The sequence below is a fragment of the Eucyclogobius newberryi genome, unplaced genomic scaffold (assembly GCF_026437365.1).
Source record: "Eucyclogobius newberryi isolate DKJ021-1_F unplaced genomic scaffold, fEucNew1.0.hap1 SCAF_5, whole genome shotgun sequence".
Taxonomy (NCBI): Eukaryota; Metazoa; Chordata; class Actinopteri; order Gobiiformes; family Gobiidae; genus Eucyclogobius; species Eucyclogobius newberryi.
Genome location: NW_027316167.1, coordinates 21,657,012 through 21,674,511, shown reverse-complemented (window position 1 = coordinate 21,674,511; position 17,500 = coordinate 21,657,012). Strand labels below are relative to the sequence as shown.

The 17,500-nt window shown below is 43.8% G+C and overlaps 2 protein-coding genes across 2 annotated transcripts in view; both read right to left on the bottom strand.

Moving 5' to 3' along the window:
* Positions 1-16,704, bottom strand: part of gse1b (Gse1 coiled-coil protein b) — a 114,927-nt gene extending 98,223 nt beyond the window's left edge. Inside the window, exon 1 of the mRNA XM_072465701.1 lies at positions 14,325-16,704. Within this exon, the coding sequence (XP_072321802.1) occupies positions 14,325-16,682 (2,358 nt within the window). The 5' untranslated portion in view covers positions 16,683-16,704. The remainder of the gene's footprint in view (positions 1-14,324) is intronic.
* cox4i1 (cytochrome c oxidase subunit 4I1) overlaps positions 1-17,500 on the bottom strand; it is a 215,925-nt gene that overhangs the window by 105,791 nt on the left and 92,634 nt on the right. The window lies entirely within an intron of this gene.

The following is a 17,500-nucleotide window of genomic DNA, read 5'->3' as shown; positions in this document are numbered from 1 at the left end:
ATTCAATTCAAAATGACTGATATTTTGTACATTGTCCATCTATAACACTTTACGTCACGTTAATTGAGACACCTAACGCAGCCATATGGACAAATGTGGACTACTGCGTTCTGCCAGTGGTGGGTCTGCCATCAGGGACTACGCCAACACTCCCCACATCCAATAGAAGGGAACTGTGCATGTCTATGAACGCCTGTTTGCTAATGCGTGCCTGTATGTACACTCTAGGGTGATATCTGTTAATCATAGCCTTCACTCAGCATAAATAAAGACCAATTACTATGCTTCCCTTTGGGCCTTCTACTATTAGCACACTAAGGATCCCAAGTGCTGCCCATAGCTAATGCTGAGGATCAGGCAGTGTGCTGAATCATGATAAGCACCACAGAGGGGTACACAAGGACAGTGTGCACGGCTCCACCAGCACCAAGGGCTATGTGGCCATATGTGTCCAGCAGCAGTCACAGGGAATTAAGGAGTATTGACAACATATCCGCTAATGTTACCAAGGACACAATTTATGACTGATGAATTGATGAATTTATGTTTATTAGTGGAAAACATGACAATATGGTAACATAAGGCATAATTAAAAGCAAGTGCAAGTGTATGATGGTAAGCAAAACAGATGAAATAGTAAAATATGTTACACTGCAAAGAAGAAAACTGTGTAAAAATATCAGAACTGATAACCAAGATTTTAATTTGAGATCTCTGACAGTAAAACCATCAATACATTACTAGTTTTCACTTTCATCCTGTTATGTTGATCGCTTTACAGTATGCACACAATGTCACTTGCTGGCAGCTCTGAATCTTTACCACCCAAAGAGTTCAACCCCATTTAAAGGACAGGCTCTGCTCTGCCTGCTGGGGAGGCAGCCGAGATTAAGAGCCTTTTTACGCAGTAATCTAGTTTAGCCACGCTGGCTATGTGTGTGACAGAGGAGAATGAGAGGATGCACGGTCGGGTATTGTTTGCTGTGTGTGCGCAGTGCAGGCTAACAGGCTGTGAACAGAGATAGGAGGCTCTCAGACTTGGTCCAGAGGTGGCTTAGTCCTCTGTGCTGGCTCGGGATACAGAACAAAAGAGCAGCAGTCTCAAGCTCACAAGTGTCACTGGCCTCATCAACACTAATGCATTTTAGGTACAACAAAAGCAGAATTTCCCCACACCAATTATCTGTAGAATCTGTGATACGATATAGATTGGATTAAAGCAGGAAAGTGCAAACAAGTGTCACAGCACAGGTTGAAAATGCAGTCCCACAGTTATTAAAAATGAAACATGAAATTGGCTACCATTAGCGAGACTAAATAACACATTGTTTAAAAAAATTGGATTAAATATAAAATCTAGATTAGCATTGTGCTGTCACAATACAAATATGCTTGATTCTCAATACCATTGATTATTCAAAATGCTCTTTTTAAGACAATAGACTGATTTTCAACACAAAATAATGGTATTGAGTAATAACACTTGTTGATTATACAATGCAGTCTTGTACTAGTTCTGGTAAAGCTTGAGGTCATTCTAAAACTGTTGAAATGTTCTGTTCTGTTAATATGTTATTAGTATCAGTACTAGCTCAAGTGAAGATCTAGCTTTGATACTAGTTTTAGTATTGGGTTTAGGTTGGTTCACGTTTAAGAATTTGATATCATGATCTCAAATGGTGAGCAGGGCCTGTGCAACTCAATGTGTTTTGAAGGAACAAATGTTGAACTCTCATGGGTTAAAGTCCTTTAAACAAACAACAGTTCTGTTTGGGAGTTGAATCATGGCGCCACTTTCTGAGGCGATTGTGAAAAACGTATTTCACTTTTGTTTATTTGACAGAGAAGATGCCAAAATCTGTGCCAGCTTTTATTTCATGTGGATCGGCCATATAAATACAAACAAATAAACCATAAACCAGGTCAACAAATCTGCCATCTGACAGTTAAACAGCAGATAGTGTCATAACTCTTTACTATCGTCCAGCTCAGATTTAAACTAAACTATGTTGTAATATCACGTGAATGCAACCTATTGATTAGTACCTGATTGTTAATCCTTTTGACAACCCTAGTTCTATCTGAGTTATAACTAGGTATGGAGATTTATAGAGACATTACAAAGTCTCTAAGAAAGATGAGGCAGTTATATATTTCTTTAATGAAGATTGAGGTTAACAGGTCAAAGGTCAAAAAAGCTTTGAGTGGCCATCTGCTTTCCCAGGTGTGTCCAGGCCGCACGGACAGCTGTTGTAAGCTCAGACAAAAACAGACGAAAACGGTTAAACCCAACTGTGTCCACTGTGTTTACAACATGTACTGATATTTGTAATTGTCTCCTTGGTTCCCTCAGAATGGGCCACTACAGTGATTTTAGTGGTGTGCGATGGCAGTGGGGCGTGAGGGTGAGCTGGCTGGAAGCTCTGATACATTCCGCAGCACAGAGACAGATGTGACGGCCAAAAGAACAGGGCACCGAGGAGGAGCGGACCACAGAGTCTAGCAGTGCAGCTCAATGTCTTTATGCGCTGGTTGCAGTAATTACAGACTGGCCTGGTGAGTGGAGCCGAGAGTCTACCACAACACTCCACAGTGATGACACCATTTGCCGCACACACACACACACACACACACACACACACAGACGCACACACACACACACACACACACACACACAGACAAACAATGATTGTACAAAGCATTTAAACAGCTGCTTTATATCCCATTTTCCCCCAAACCACCCATACATGCATGCATACATCCCCATGCCAGCTTGTTAGGATAATAACAATACTGCTAAAACGATTTTCTTTCCAATGGAGAAATTAAGAAATAAAACTAATGACTGTACATTCCTCTAGCTTTATGGGTTGTCTTTTAGGTCATCACAGTCATTTGGTGATCCCCTAATGTGAAGGCGCGTGGTTCACACAGTAGAGCACTGACTCTATCTGGTGGCCACAAAAGGTATTACAAACAAATGTTGGATATAAATATCGTTTTCATTGAGCATTAGCATTTTAATTACTGGGAGGGCTGAAGATAAATAGAACCTCTGAAACAGAAGACGAACTATGTCTGGCTCAATGTTGGGAGTGATTTCAACTTCTTCCAGTTTCTCTACAGATCTCTTGCCCTCACACACTTGCAATTGAGCCCCCCTAAAAGCCCCTCATCTTATCTCCTGTGTGAGTATAACACTGACTAGACTAGACTCCAGTCGTATCTGCTCAATGTGAAAACTACCTACGAACGTTTTTTAAGGTATCAGACAGTGAAAGAAACTAAACTGGCCAAGAATATTACACAATGGACAGCAACAAAATTGTTATAAACCAGATTATTTAAAAATTGTAAACCATTAAAGGTGAAGGATAAAAGTGAGTAGAAAGATGAGAACCCCTAGACATTGACTCTAAACTTGTTAAGGTAGTCCATCTGTGGAGTTTTGAAAAAGGAAGGAAGGCGGTAAAACAAGAGAAGAGTTAAGAACCCAAATTAAGCCATTGGGAATATTGTTTCCTTGAAGTTCTGGCAAGAACCTATGTAGACCTTGAATGTATGTATGCGTTGTATTTGCATGCTTGTACTTCTGGCAGTCGCAGACAAATGATGGGTGCCGTCGGCGGGCCGTGCTGAAAAGGGAGGGAGGCAAGTGCTAACCAGAGCCATGTGTGTGTGCCTGAGCTGCTTTGAACAGCTGTTCCCAGGCTGACGACTGCACACGGTAATGTCTTGTAAACCAACACAGGTATAATCAATTTGCACTTACCTACAGACAATGTGTACAGCGCAGTTTGGGAACTTATGATGGGTACGCACTTCAAAGATAAAATTACAAAGGTATTTGTATTTAAACTGAAGCTTTCTACTCTGACTTCCCTATTGTTAGTATATGAAAAATAAATATGTTAATTTGTCAGTAAGGTTGAAGTGGTAAAATAATTCTCATCACTACACCCAACATTTTTTTAGAATAACCTTTAAGATAAGATAAGAGAGCCTTTATTTGTCCACATAATGGGGAAATTTCGGTAACTTTATAACTTACTTTGACTGAGTAGAAATTATGTTTTTTGTGTGTCTGATTAAAAACTTTACATTTAGTAAAAGAAAAACTAGGCTGGGGTTAACCTTGTCTGAGAAATACTGTATTTCAGCTCAGCAGTGGTTGCACTGGTGAGACCCCAAATATGAAGCTAAATGGAAATATATCGAGAGTGATGTTGTGCCGGGATTCCTGTACAGGCCTTACTTCTTTAAAAAAGAACATGGAAAACAAATAGAAAGAAAGGAAAATCTCCCAGTGACAACTATTGTCATAGACACATTATAATGTTGTTGAAGTGCATAGAAATAAAAGTTATTAAAACAACACAAAATGTGTTGGGAGTATCGGTATCAATGTATTGATATATAGCAGTACATAACGTCTCAGTAAATAGTGAGTATTGATACTGTGTATCTGTGATAACAGTATGTAACAGTATGTAATAGTATGTGTAACAGTATGTAGCGGGTTGTGCCTTGGGGAATAGGTCTCCCTGTAGTAGGCAGGGAAGTGGAGGAATGTCAGGAATCCCCACAGAGGATACAGGCTCTGCCCGGTCAATGAGCTCCCACTCTCTGCTGTCTTTGTCTGTGACGCCATGACGTGATCTTGTACCGTAAAGCTGAGTATAGTGGCAAACAGAGATGGCAAGGGTGTTCTGCAGTAGTAATCTAGTGACACAAATGCAGAAAGAACTAAATTCTACAAATATGCTTTTAAAAGGAAAGTGTGAAAATGCATTTCAACAAACATACACTGTAAAGAAAAATGCAATCAGATGTGGTCACTCAAAATGGAAATTATTCAGTTTGTTTATGGGCTCAACCGGCAAAAGGTGACTTGCCCTCTTCAGGTGGGCGAGGAGTCCTTGCCCCAAGTGGAGGAGTTCAAGTATCTCGGGGTCTTGTTCACGAGTGAGGGAAGGATGGAGCGAGAGATTGACAGTTGGATCGGTGCAGCGGCTGCAGTGATGCAGTCGCTGCATCGGACTGTTGTGGTGAAGAAGGAGCCAAAAGGCAAATTTGAAGAAGGAGCCAAAAGGCAAACCTATGGTCATGAGCTTTGGGTAATGACCGAAATGACAAGATTGTGAATACAAACAGTCGGAAATGATTTTCCTCCGCCGTGTGGCTGGGAGCTCCCTTAGAGATAGGGTAAGGAACTCAGTCACACAGGAGGAGCTCAGAGTAGAGCCGCTGCTCCTACACGTCGAGAGGAGCCAGCTGAGGTGGCTTGGGCATCTGTTTCGGATGCCTCCTGGGCGCCTCCCTGGGGAGGTGTTTCGGGCATGACCCACCAGGAAGAGGCCCCGGGGAAGACCCAGGACACTGGAGGGACTATGTCTCTCGGCTGGCGTGGGAACGCCTCGGGATCCCCCCGGAGGAGTTAGAGGAAGTGTCTGGGGAGAAGGAGTCTGTTTAGGCTTAGACTGCTGCCCCCTAGACCAGGCCCCGAAGATGGATGTATGGATGTTTATGGGCTTTCCAATAATTGTAAAACAGCTGCAGTACATCCAGAACGCTGCTGCTCGGGTCCTGACTAGAACCAGGAAGTACCATCACATTAGTCCTGTTCTCAGGTCTCTGCACTGGCTCCTGTGGCTCAGAGAATAGACTTTAAAGCAGCTCTGCTTGTGTATAAGTCTCTCCATGGCCTAGGACTAAAGTACATCTCAGGCATGTTAGTGCCATATGAACCATCTCAGACTCTGAGGACCTCAGGGACCGGCCTCCTGCTGGTGCCAGAGTCAGGACTAAACATGGACTGGCCTCCTGCTGGTGCCCAGAGTCAGGACTAAACATGGACTGGCCTCCTGCTGGTGCCAGAGTCAGGACTAAACATGGACCGGCCTCCTGCTGGTGCCAGAGTCAGGACTAAACATGGACCGGCCTCCTGCTGGTGCCAGAGTCAGGACTAAACATGGACCGGCCTCGTGCTGGTGCCCAGAGTCAGGACTAAACATGGACCAGCCTCCTGCTGGTGCCAGAGTCAGGACTAAACATGGACCGGCCTCGTGCTGGTGCCCAGAGTCAGGACTAAACATGACCGGCCTCCTGCTGGTGCCCAGAGTCAGGACTAAACATGACCGGCCTCCTGCTGGTGCCCAGAGTCAGGACTAAACATGGGGAATCTGTGTTTCAGTTTTATACAGCTGAAATCTGGAACATTCTTCCTGAAGATGTCAGACAGGCCTCTACTCTGGCAATGTTCAAATCTAGACTCAAAACAGTTTTGAAAGAATTTTCTCACCCCTTCTCTATTCATCGCTTTTGTTTGAACTTGTTTGCATTGTTTGAACGTTCTATCCTAAAACTCTAAATGAATACTGCAGAGGCTTCAGATCAATGAACAGTACGTCAAGGCTGAAAGTGAGGCCCCTTGGCCAAACTTGGCCCTCCATTCTAATTTTACTCACGATGTTGAGATTTGTATCTAGTATCTAGTTTGATTTGTATCTAGTATCTAGTTTGATTCAATTTTGTACTGTCAGGAGATGAAAGAGAGCCCATACCAATATATCACAAAAAAGCACGATAATCAGACATTTATCATCTCATTATTTCACTTTCAGGAAAAATATAATTGATTTGTCTTGCTAATACATATTAGTTTTCCCCCACAGAGAAAAAACGTTTTGGTATCACGGTCTAAACCTTCAACACACATTTTGCTTCCTATTTTACATCAGCTGATTATTCAGTCAGATCAGGAGTTTTCATTTAGTGCGCTGCTACCAAACCTTTTTTTTATTTTTTTAAGCATTTCAAAAGTCATTGTTGGCAGTATTTTTAAATATAGTGGGCATTTGGGCCCTATATTCCTGCCAACTACTGGTCTAATGTAAGGAGCTGTATGTTTAATAAAACAATCTCTCTTAAGAAACAATAAAGTGTAGGCAGCAGCTGTTGAACACGGCACCATTCACACTTTAAAATAAGCTGCAAAGAGCCATTTAAACAGAGCCAGGTTATAGCCCTCATAAAACAAATGCACACAAGAATAATTGTATCAACACTGGAACCTGGCAGAAAAAAATGTGTCTCCATGGGGGGCAAGGGGGGCACGGGGGGCACAGTGCAGGAGAGCGGTGTTAGTGTTGTGGGGTCGGCCGTGGAAATGGTGGGAAGGAAAAGGCAAAGGGGAGGAGGAAGAAAAACAGGTCCCACTGAGCTACCGTGCAGGCGCCAGTAAAGACAGCACGACTGGGAGGAGGAGGGGGCATGGGGACCCCGCTGAAACTCTCAACAGATGCGTGAAGCTCTTGTCAGCATTCCTGCTAGGTAACGCAAGGTCAGGAGCAAGCAGGAAGACAATATGAGGACTATTTGGGCTCCCTGAGCGCCAGATGTGTTTTAATAAGACGGCTGCCCTCCAAGCTAATAAGGTCAGCCTCTGGCTCCAGCCAGACGAGCAAACAAGTAGACTCTTGGCAGGAATTCAGCTCCAGCTTGGCACGGCCTCCCTCCCTGCTTCCTGCCTCACTCTCACTCTCTCGCTGGTTCTGGCGGTGTGTGTGTGTGTGTGTGTGTGTGTGTGACTCACTTGCTCTCACACACCCGCCTTTTATTAGACACTTCCCTTTTTTCTGTCGAAGCGAGGAGTGCAGCCTCAGAGAACATCTGTGCAGGAGTACACACACACACACACACATACACACACACAAACACACACACACACACATACACACACACACACACACATACACACACACATACACACACACACACATACACACACACACACACACACAAACACACACACAAGCATATTGCTCATGCTTTGTACTGCTCTCCTGCTGTGAGCCTTTCTCCACTAAATACTTTCTACCACTGTACATTAAACACTGTTAATACATAGTTGATATAAAAATGTATTCATCGAATCTAATAATAATCTATGTATAGGATTTTCTTTGAGACAAAAAAGAAAAACAACTAGGATACAATTGACATTTTTGCACTGAATAACAAATCCATTATGAAACTTTACATTCTGTAAAGAGACTGCAAATAAAAAAAAATATGTATTTGGCATTTTCAAATTAGTCTTTGTAGGACAACCAACTACAGCAATCAGCAAATAAATCAAATGTACTATTTGTTCAACATGACAATGTGAGGCTAATCTTTCATCTGTAAAGTAAAGATGCTGCTGTTCCAGAGGATGCCCAAAATGTAGCTGGATGTAATATGAGATGGTTAGAAGGTCAAAGGTCAGCAGGCCTTATCATCCAGCAGCAGGCCCATGTGTTCCCATGGCTGCCGCAGATCTAAGCCTCATGTACAAGTGCTTATAAAGAAGGGCTCTCATTCAGGTTTAACAGCAGAGACGGGACCACAACAGAGTTTGTACTGGTCCACACTGCTGACCGCCTCTGAAACACTCCATAAAACTGCACTGACAAAGCCAAGTGCAAGTCAGCAACAAGGCACTTTGATCTGAACAGACTAAAACCCTCAGTTGAGATACACAAAATACTTACACATGTTTGTGCAGCAGCTCTTCTCCCAAACTCACATATCCACACAGGAACAGAGCTGACACCTGTGGAGCTGTGCTGAGTGGGAGCCTGTCCAGAGCCTCACTCAGTCCACAGACCAAGGACACATGTTCCACATTGAAGAAAGTCAAGCAGCGTCTGATCACTCCTCAGCCAGCGTCAGTCTGTCTGCGGCTCTGCTTTGTATAATTCACTCCATTTACCGCTGTCCTCCGGCAAACGACAGGTGGACAACAGCCCACTCACCAAAAACCATCTGGTCTGCCACAATTACATATAGAATGTGTAACAGAGTGTAAGAAATACCATTGTTGGAAAGAAAATGGTGACATTCAGCAGCTCCAAATACAACCAGACCATGATCAAAATAAGCATTTTGTGTTTTGAAAGTCAAGATGAGCTATCTTGCCTTCAACCTTGAAACTTCTTACTTAAAAAAGTAATTCAAGAAATATGTTGATATGAGAATTGCAACTACTTTGCAAGCTTTCTGAAGAAAAAAAACTGCTTCACTTATGTTAAGATATAAGGGGAAAACACAGCCAAAAGTTGATATTAATACTGCACACTGCACACGATTCTAGCTAAATAAGAACTAACAACAAAATAACGGCTTTTTATTAAAAGCATCGCTGTAGGGTATTTACTATTGTAATTTAAAATACTTATTATATTATAGTTGCAGAAACCTGAAATATACTAAAACGGGCCTGAACAAATCAAAGCCAATGGCAGTACTGCACTGAGAGCAGAAAGAGATTTTTTAAAAGTTTTTCTTTGTTAGCATTTGATGTGCAGTTGCTCATATGGTTGTGTTCAGAGCGCCCCAATCCAAAGGGACATCTCTGCAGGCTGTGGACCCCCCTCCTGTGATGTGAGCTCATGTCTGCACTGGGGATGCTGCCAACAGGACGGAGACGCGTGCACAAAAGTGATGTGTGTGTGTGTTTGTCCATATGTATGTGAGCATGTGTGTGAAGCAGATGGGAGGAAAGAGAGAAATTAGAGAGGGGTAAAAGGAGAGTAGCGACAGAAAGTCTGCGAGAGTATGTGTGCGTGCATGCCCATGTGTTTTTATGTGCACTGGACTGAAGGGGGCTGTGAGGAGTTAAGGGGAAGGGTAGGGGGGAGCACTGTGGTTAGGCATCCAGAGTCAGTGAACATTTTTCTGGCAAGCCCTCTCTGTGCTCCTGGCCGCTTGCCCGGCTCTGAAGCAAACTTAAACAAACTCCTGTTGCAGCCATCTGCTAGGCCCACGGGATAAATCACAGCACTGCTCCGCCGCACCACTATCAGGTTACTGTGTTAGCCTCCTCATACGCGCACATCCACGCTCGCTCTTCGGCATGCGGACACACATTACAAGCGCCCTTGCGTCCAATCGTGCGCACACACACTCCAAGCTACGCGTCAGCCTGGAGCCAGGTCCTGTCATTGAGAGGCCAGCAACATGTGGCCCCATATTACCACAGGGGAAGATGAAAACACAGGGCTAACAGAAGGGGCGAGAGAGGAGGATTCAATGATCCAGCAGAGAGAAGAGACAACCTATAATACCTAATCTTCTTAGGTGTTATTTGAACAGCTCTAACTGTTATACAGCGTAAAACCTTGTCTATATGAATAATTCACTCCTAATGCTGAAGGCTTTGTTATGTTAAACTAATGCTTCTTATATTAGAATAAGATATATAATGATACTTTTAATGCTAACTAAATATACAGACTTGAAACTACCACAACCAATGAAAAACAAATCCCTGGAACGGTTTTATGTTTGATTTATTTTCCTGGATTACTATGCACATGTCTTGAAAGCCACAAGAAAGCCATTGTCAAAAAACATTTCAACAGTGGTTCATCAGGGTTTTCAAAGAATAGTGTTACTGAATTTTAGGCGATACCAAAGCTGGTATCGAAACTAGATACTTATTTGATCAAGTATCGATACTGAAAAACAGAAATTAAAGATAGGAAAATTCGACTAATATTGGTGTTTAAAAATACAGTATATTGTCTATCATAATCAAGTCTAAAACAAGTCTAGTATCGCAAATCTAGTGAAAATTTAGTATTGTAACAAGATCGTATAGCCTACATGAAAGGAACGAGTAACCAATAAATAATAATGATGACAGGCCTTGGGAAAGGATGTGGTAACTATTTGCCGCACAGATGAAGAAAATGTAATAGTACAGCTGACTCATAGGTTGGTTATTTCTCAGAGGGGGGAGGCTCTCATGGAAACAGTTCACAAAATAACCCTGGCATTTCTCTTGACAAGCCTGAATCAGTTGTAGAATTGAATCTACTTTGCTCTAAACAGCTTGGACAATTAGTGGCCTTACATCCTTACCCTTACTTTAGCTTGCTCTGAAAAGAATGACATCCCAGTAAGGCAATGAGCAGGAGCACATCTGTTACTGAGGTTAAGGCACTGGGGTTAAAAGGTCAAATGTTAATCAATAGCATAACATCTACAAGGAAACAGCTTTCAACCAGGTAAGAGACTGCAGCAGGAACACAAGTGGACTTCATGTGTGGTCAAACACGGCAGCAGTCAAATGTAACAACAACACATAATGCTATATGTGTCCAGGCTACTGTACAGCTGCATCCCTCTGATGGTATCACTGTGTCTAACTGGGAGGCGTATGGGGCTCAATGTTACCAGCTGTCCCAGTACTGGCAGGACAAGCTGAGAATGTGAGGGGCCAGGTGGATTCATAGCATTGGAGAAAAGGAGAGGGATGTTCATGGCCAGGACATACTTAAGGGGGTAAGTTGAAATCGAAGGAGAGAATTCTTCCTCAGCCAAAATAAGCTCCAAGGAGATGGCCAATGTTAATCACTATCTCGCTGGTCAGGACGGACTATTGCTGGTTGTTTGGAGCCAGTGGTTGTCTACGAGATACCCAAATTCCAGCTGACACTTTTCATACATTTAGCTCTCTACAGGGCATATCTATTCTAAGTTACCAAGAGTTTACCAGTACATTTTTACTTGCAGTACTTAAAGTATTTACATAGGTTGAGTCCAAAGCTCACTAACTGATCAACCAACAAAAACACCCAATATTCTGCAGGCCCTTAGAAACCTCAGACTTAAAAGGAAGAGAATAACACATATTACTTGAGGCCACAGAATAATATCCAGTTGAAGAAAACATAAGTTCCATGTTAGTGAGTCTGGCAAGGAAACAGGTCTGTTCTTAGCTACTGTGCTGCCACATGCTCCAGCTGTGTCCAGGTGCAGACACACTGACAGCTGTGGCATGATCCAGCTGCACTGGACCAAGTGAGAGTAGCACCTGGGCCTGCGCCGGAGCTGGCCCCACCTGGCCCCCCCCACACACACAGCTGTGCTGCAGGGCTGATGAGCACACACTTTCAGAGTATGCATTAGGAAACATAACAGAGGCTGAAAGGCTGTTAAGTCACATTTAGTCCTCTGTAATTATAGCAGTCAAACCTGCTTCACTGTAAAGTACAGTCTCCAGGGCTTTGGCCTTTTATAGCACCACCACACTTTGACATCCTCCATGCTGTACTCAAATATTATACATTTCAAAATACTACAAATAATTATATATTTATCATACATTTCAAAATACATTCTACAAATACTATATACACTGCAATGTGAGGATACAGTTAAAACAGAGTAAAACAAAAACTGGTTGTTCTCCAATCAAAGGGAGCCAACCAATAGCCTTGATGAGAGTGACCGACACTGACTGAGCTGCAGATGGGACGCAGTTACAGAAGGACAAGGTCAATGCACCTACACGTCTGGTGACAGCAGCTTTAACTTTCAAATTTAAGGATAATATGGTTTGGTCCCAAACCCGTTTGAGCTGTCCACTATTGTCAATACTGCTCTTCAGTATCGGAAATCAGACAAAAAGACTGTACCTGGACTTTCCTTACCAGGACAATAAGTGCTGGGTCACTCCCTGTGAGGTTAAAGGGTCATGACAAGCCTAGAATAAAGAATGAAGTCCATATGACTTTAAACATTATTTTATTTCTATACAACTTTCAACAGTTTGAATGAATTATGGATTACTTTGGTGCATTCTTGCATAAAAGCTACAGGCCTTGTTTATGCGGAGCTGAGTAACAAAGCATATTGTATGTAGCTTTAACCCACAGAGTGACAATATCTTACTAGCCTGTATTCCTCTCGTTTGATTATTTTCAAATGTTCTACCTTCAGAGTAATTTGGATTAAAGAGTATGGATGATTTAAAATTGATGAAACATACTTTAAACATACTACAGTTGAGCAGAATGGAATTTGAGGGCTTCCTTAGTCAGAAAGGGACAAGCCAAGATAAGAACAAAATATTTTCAGCTCACGGAAAGATTATAGGAATACTTAAATATGCATAATCACAGAAAACTCTACATCATTTTTGTGATAAATGACCTTATCCAGAGTGATAAGATGCATGGTCCTACTAAAAACACACACAGACAGATGACTTTGAAGGTTTTTTTTTTATCTTTACAAAATAATGGAATGAAAAGCTCCATGTGTTCCCTTTTATCTGTTCAATCCAGGATTTATTAGTTTAGTCAGATTTGGGCAAGAATGCAATTGCGTGTCTTGTTAGGGAAAGGGTGATTTAAAGCTTAAATCCTCAAATGGAGCAGCTTTGATATTAAGCCCTGAAGAGAATTTTCAATGGAACACATACACAACACTTTCTGATTCCTCCAGTACAAAAAGGTGATGTCAGCAAATCAAAGTTTAGGATGTAAGCAATACATCAACTCAATAGTTATTCATGTCAAGTTCAACTGTGTGTCTTTTAATATTACTATCAACATTAGTATTATCATTATAACGAGGAATATGATCCGTTGCCCTGAGTGCAAACCTGTTCCCCAGCCTAGTGCAGACAGCATGACACTGAGGGACACCTGTTGCTCACTTGGAGCTCTCCCTCCTCTCTGCCCCAACAATCCCCCTGGCACTTTAACAACCATGAGGTCATAGGCTGGCTTACAACAAAAGTGACTGTCACCTCAGGCCAAAATGATATGCCTGCATAGCTGTTCTGTAAGCGCCCTCATCCTCCCACTGGACTGTCCCATGCATTTGGCTCTATGGCTTCTGTCGATGCCATGTCAGGAGTATAGTCTTTATTGGGCCTTCTATCGCATCTGTTAAGGCTTAAGAGAAATGCAATTGGAGATAAATATACTGCAACTGTCTGCTGCCACTGATGAAAAAAATATATTTAGTTGTGAGATAAATGTAGACGAATTCTGTGATTTTGCTCCTCTTTACCACAGGGTGAGGGTTGAAACACATTTGAACTTATTTCTGTCTTCAGTCAGTCTGAAGATACACAGATGTTTTATGTATGCTATGGTTAGTCAGCCACATATATGAGAAAGCTATTGACAAGGTCCAAGAGTTGTTCAAATGTTCCTCAGGTCTCCATTCAAATGTCACCTAACTCATATGACAACCTGCTGCAAAACAAAACATATGGACCTGCCTGTATGCAATCCTTACTGATCCTGATCAAGCTAACGTGTGTTTAAGGGGGAAATGGAAACGTTAAAAATGTTGGCGTTGGAAAAACAATGATTTTAGGTATAAAAGGACCACCAGTTTGAGCACATACAGTGAGGTACACCTTAGAACACCTTTGCTCTACATCACAAACTGTGCATCACTCTCAAACATTAAGTTTGAGATGCTGTTTTGGCATCTGGAAGATTCAAAACCGTTAATTTGGTGTGTTTTCTTTTTACCTTTTGCCTTGGCTGAGGAGTTGCTGGCTCGTTCTTCTCAGCATCTGTAGCTCGATGTCTCTCACTCTGTCCCACCTGCACCATAGCCTTGCACTCCACACATGCCCCGATTACCAGCATCCTCCCATCATCCACTAGCAGCATGTGTGTGGTTCGAGGTGCATACAGAAACACCGGCAGCCTGGCCATAGTCACCGCACACAACCTGCCCTGCCTGCACTGCTCCTGCCTGCAAAAGAAGCACACAAAGGCCTCACAGCTGTACTGGCGCGCCCACGGGGAGCTGGGCAGCTGGGTAGTGCCACTGCACATGTTGGAGACAGAATGTGACCTTTTGCTCTCATGTTTGCCCCACTGAGAGTGCAAGTCGTGATAGCAGAGGGTACAGGCTGACACCAGACCTGTGGAGTCTATGGGTTTAGCTCGAGGGGCAGGAGGGTGCACTGTCAGGAAAGGGAAGAATGGCTCTCTTTCTCCACAGCGTCCAGGTGGATTCACGTGCAGCTCGTGCTCTTGTCCAGCAGACAGGTCAGCACCACAGATGTAACAGACTGAAAATGAGCTGCTTACTTGAGACAGAGTGCTATTGGAGTGAGGTTGAGAGGATGCTGGCCTCTCTAGTGCCACAATAGAATGATACCTAGTCAAAAAAGAGGTGACGGATGTGATAAGCTCTTCATTCATGGTGAGTCTGTATGCATTCCAGATTTCTTCTAAGATGCGATGGCAAACAGGGCAACAGTGCACGCGCCCACTTCTCACAGCTCGGGCATTAGGAGGGCAGGGGAACAGGTTGATGAACGGAAAATACATTGCACCCCGGGATTTACTGACTCCAGCCTGAGTATATACCACGCTCAAGCCGTGAGCACATCCTTGACCACAAAGGTAGCACACCTTATGTTCAGCTGTGTGTTCCACTGGGTCACAGGATTTCTGTAGTGGAGGGTGAGATGAGGCACCAGACGGGTTAAGAGGAACTACATAAAGTCGCTGCAGCACAGGCACATCCGCCAGCTGAAAGCTCTGCCACTGCTGCATGAGGGAGGAGTGGCAGCGGCCGCACACCAGAGTGGTACCTGCTGCACTGATGGGTACAGCGCCCTGAGGAGGAGAGTGCAGCCACAGAAAGGGAAAGAAGGGCTCACTCTGGGCTCTCTCCTGTTTCTGAACACTCACTACAAAATGATTGTCATGTCTGAGCTCTTCCCCGCATATATAACATGCATATTCATCTGGACCCTGAGCGGACTTTTTTGGTGAGACAATTCTGTTATTCGGTTTTTGATGTCTACTTGGAGTTGTGCGTTCAAACATTCGTTCATCATCACTTGTAATGTTTATCTCATCCTCATCAGAGCTGCCACGCATGTTTTTCCTTTTGGCACCAGTGGTAACAGCTCCGGGGTAATCTTTGTCTTCTCCCCGGAACAGCTGGGACGCCTGCCTGGATGAAGGACAGTTGCTCTGAATCTGCCGCGGCTCCATGTGTTTGACATGTCCCGCCTCCAGCCATCGCCTGTTGCGCATGATGACCCGGTTGTCTGGCGCAGGTGCGTCAGGGACGCGGCTGTCAAGATGTTGCTCCTGTGGAAATCTGAGCTGGGACTTCACGGGAGATTGTTCTGATTGGCAGGTATTATTCATAATCGTTGCAGCCCGTCTTCCACCTAGTGCACTCTCCGCTGTTGGAGATGCCCCGTACACACCAATGGGGCGCCGCTGTGAATCAGGGCTCTTTTTAACACTCAGGACATTATTTTTCCTGTTGTTTTCTCGTGCACATTTGTCAGTCGGTCTATAATACTTGTCTCTGCCAGCTTTCTCGACTAAATCCATCTCCGGTTCTGATTCAGAAAAGGAGGAGAAGTCCGACTCCGCGCCTCCATCGTAGTTTTGGCTGATCCTTCTCTCCGCATCGTAAGACATGTTCCACTCTTGTGGCACCCTCCGGGAGTCACATTGGTACGGCCGCTTCAGCCAGTACATGCGCTTCTCAATAGGGGTCCTGCTCCGCTCGAACGCGTTCCATTGCTCCGTGAGGAAGCAGTGGCACACCGCGCACACCAGCGCGTGTCCGTCCGGGCTCACCTCACGCGCACCCGGCGCAGCCTCTTGATTTTGTAGAAAAGGGAAAAAGGGACTCCTTTCCTTTTGGTAGGTGACTTGTAAAAGTAATTCTCTCCCCGGTGTCACTCCACTGCCACATATGAAACAATGGACCAGTCCACCCAAACCGTTGCGATCAGATCTGGAAGCGGTGCCGGTAAATGGGGTGTCCTCACCGGGCAGAGCTGCAGCCATGAGACGATGATTCCGAGATAAAGGTCCGAGATCCTTGTCACGGGGAGAGTTCATTGTTTACGAACGTGTTTACATGGTAAACATTCAAACGTTAAGTCATCTTTACGCTCAGATTATCTCTTGGTCTGGAAACCAAAAGTCAGTCAAAGTTACTCACTGACACAGTTGTACTGACGCCTGCAGCGCAGGCACGAACCGTTATCTTTCAAGGACACGGGAGAAAAGTCTCAACGCCTCTCGCCGCTAAACGTTTGATGTCCGCGCAGAGGATTTCTGTGCATTTTTGAAGTCTCCGCTGCAGCAAACTTTCTTTGCTGCACTCCGAAAACTTGGACTGCTCCACTCGCTCACACTGTACACAACGCCATCCCTGATTCATGAGACCCGCTCCGGCACCACAAAGGCAACCCCCACCCCCCGTCCCCTCTGCCCGGCCCGACGCGCCTGACGAACCGTCGCACTTGGATTAGTTTATATAAGTAAAAAACAAACTACTTAGGCTAGGATACTTTTTGTTACTTTACACTGTATTATTGGGGGACTGTAATTATTATTTTTTTGGAGGTTTGTGATGCAAATTGGACCCAATTATTTAATTATCAACACACTTTATTAACCAGGTGAGTCCCATTGAGATCGAAACCTCTTTTACAGGGGTGACCTGGGGCAAAGGCTAACCCACAAACATAAAGACTTATCCACCAATAAGACATTTAAGAACCAATTCACTTTGAGTTTGCGTTTAAAACCTTATATAAGACTATAGAGGTTTGTGAAGCTAGTGCGTTATGTCAACACATCATCACTATTTTCATTGTATTTATAGCCTAAGAATAGCTTTTAGCTCAAATACAACAGGAAGTACACTAATA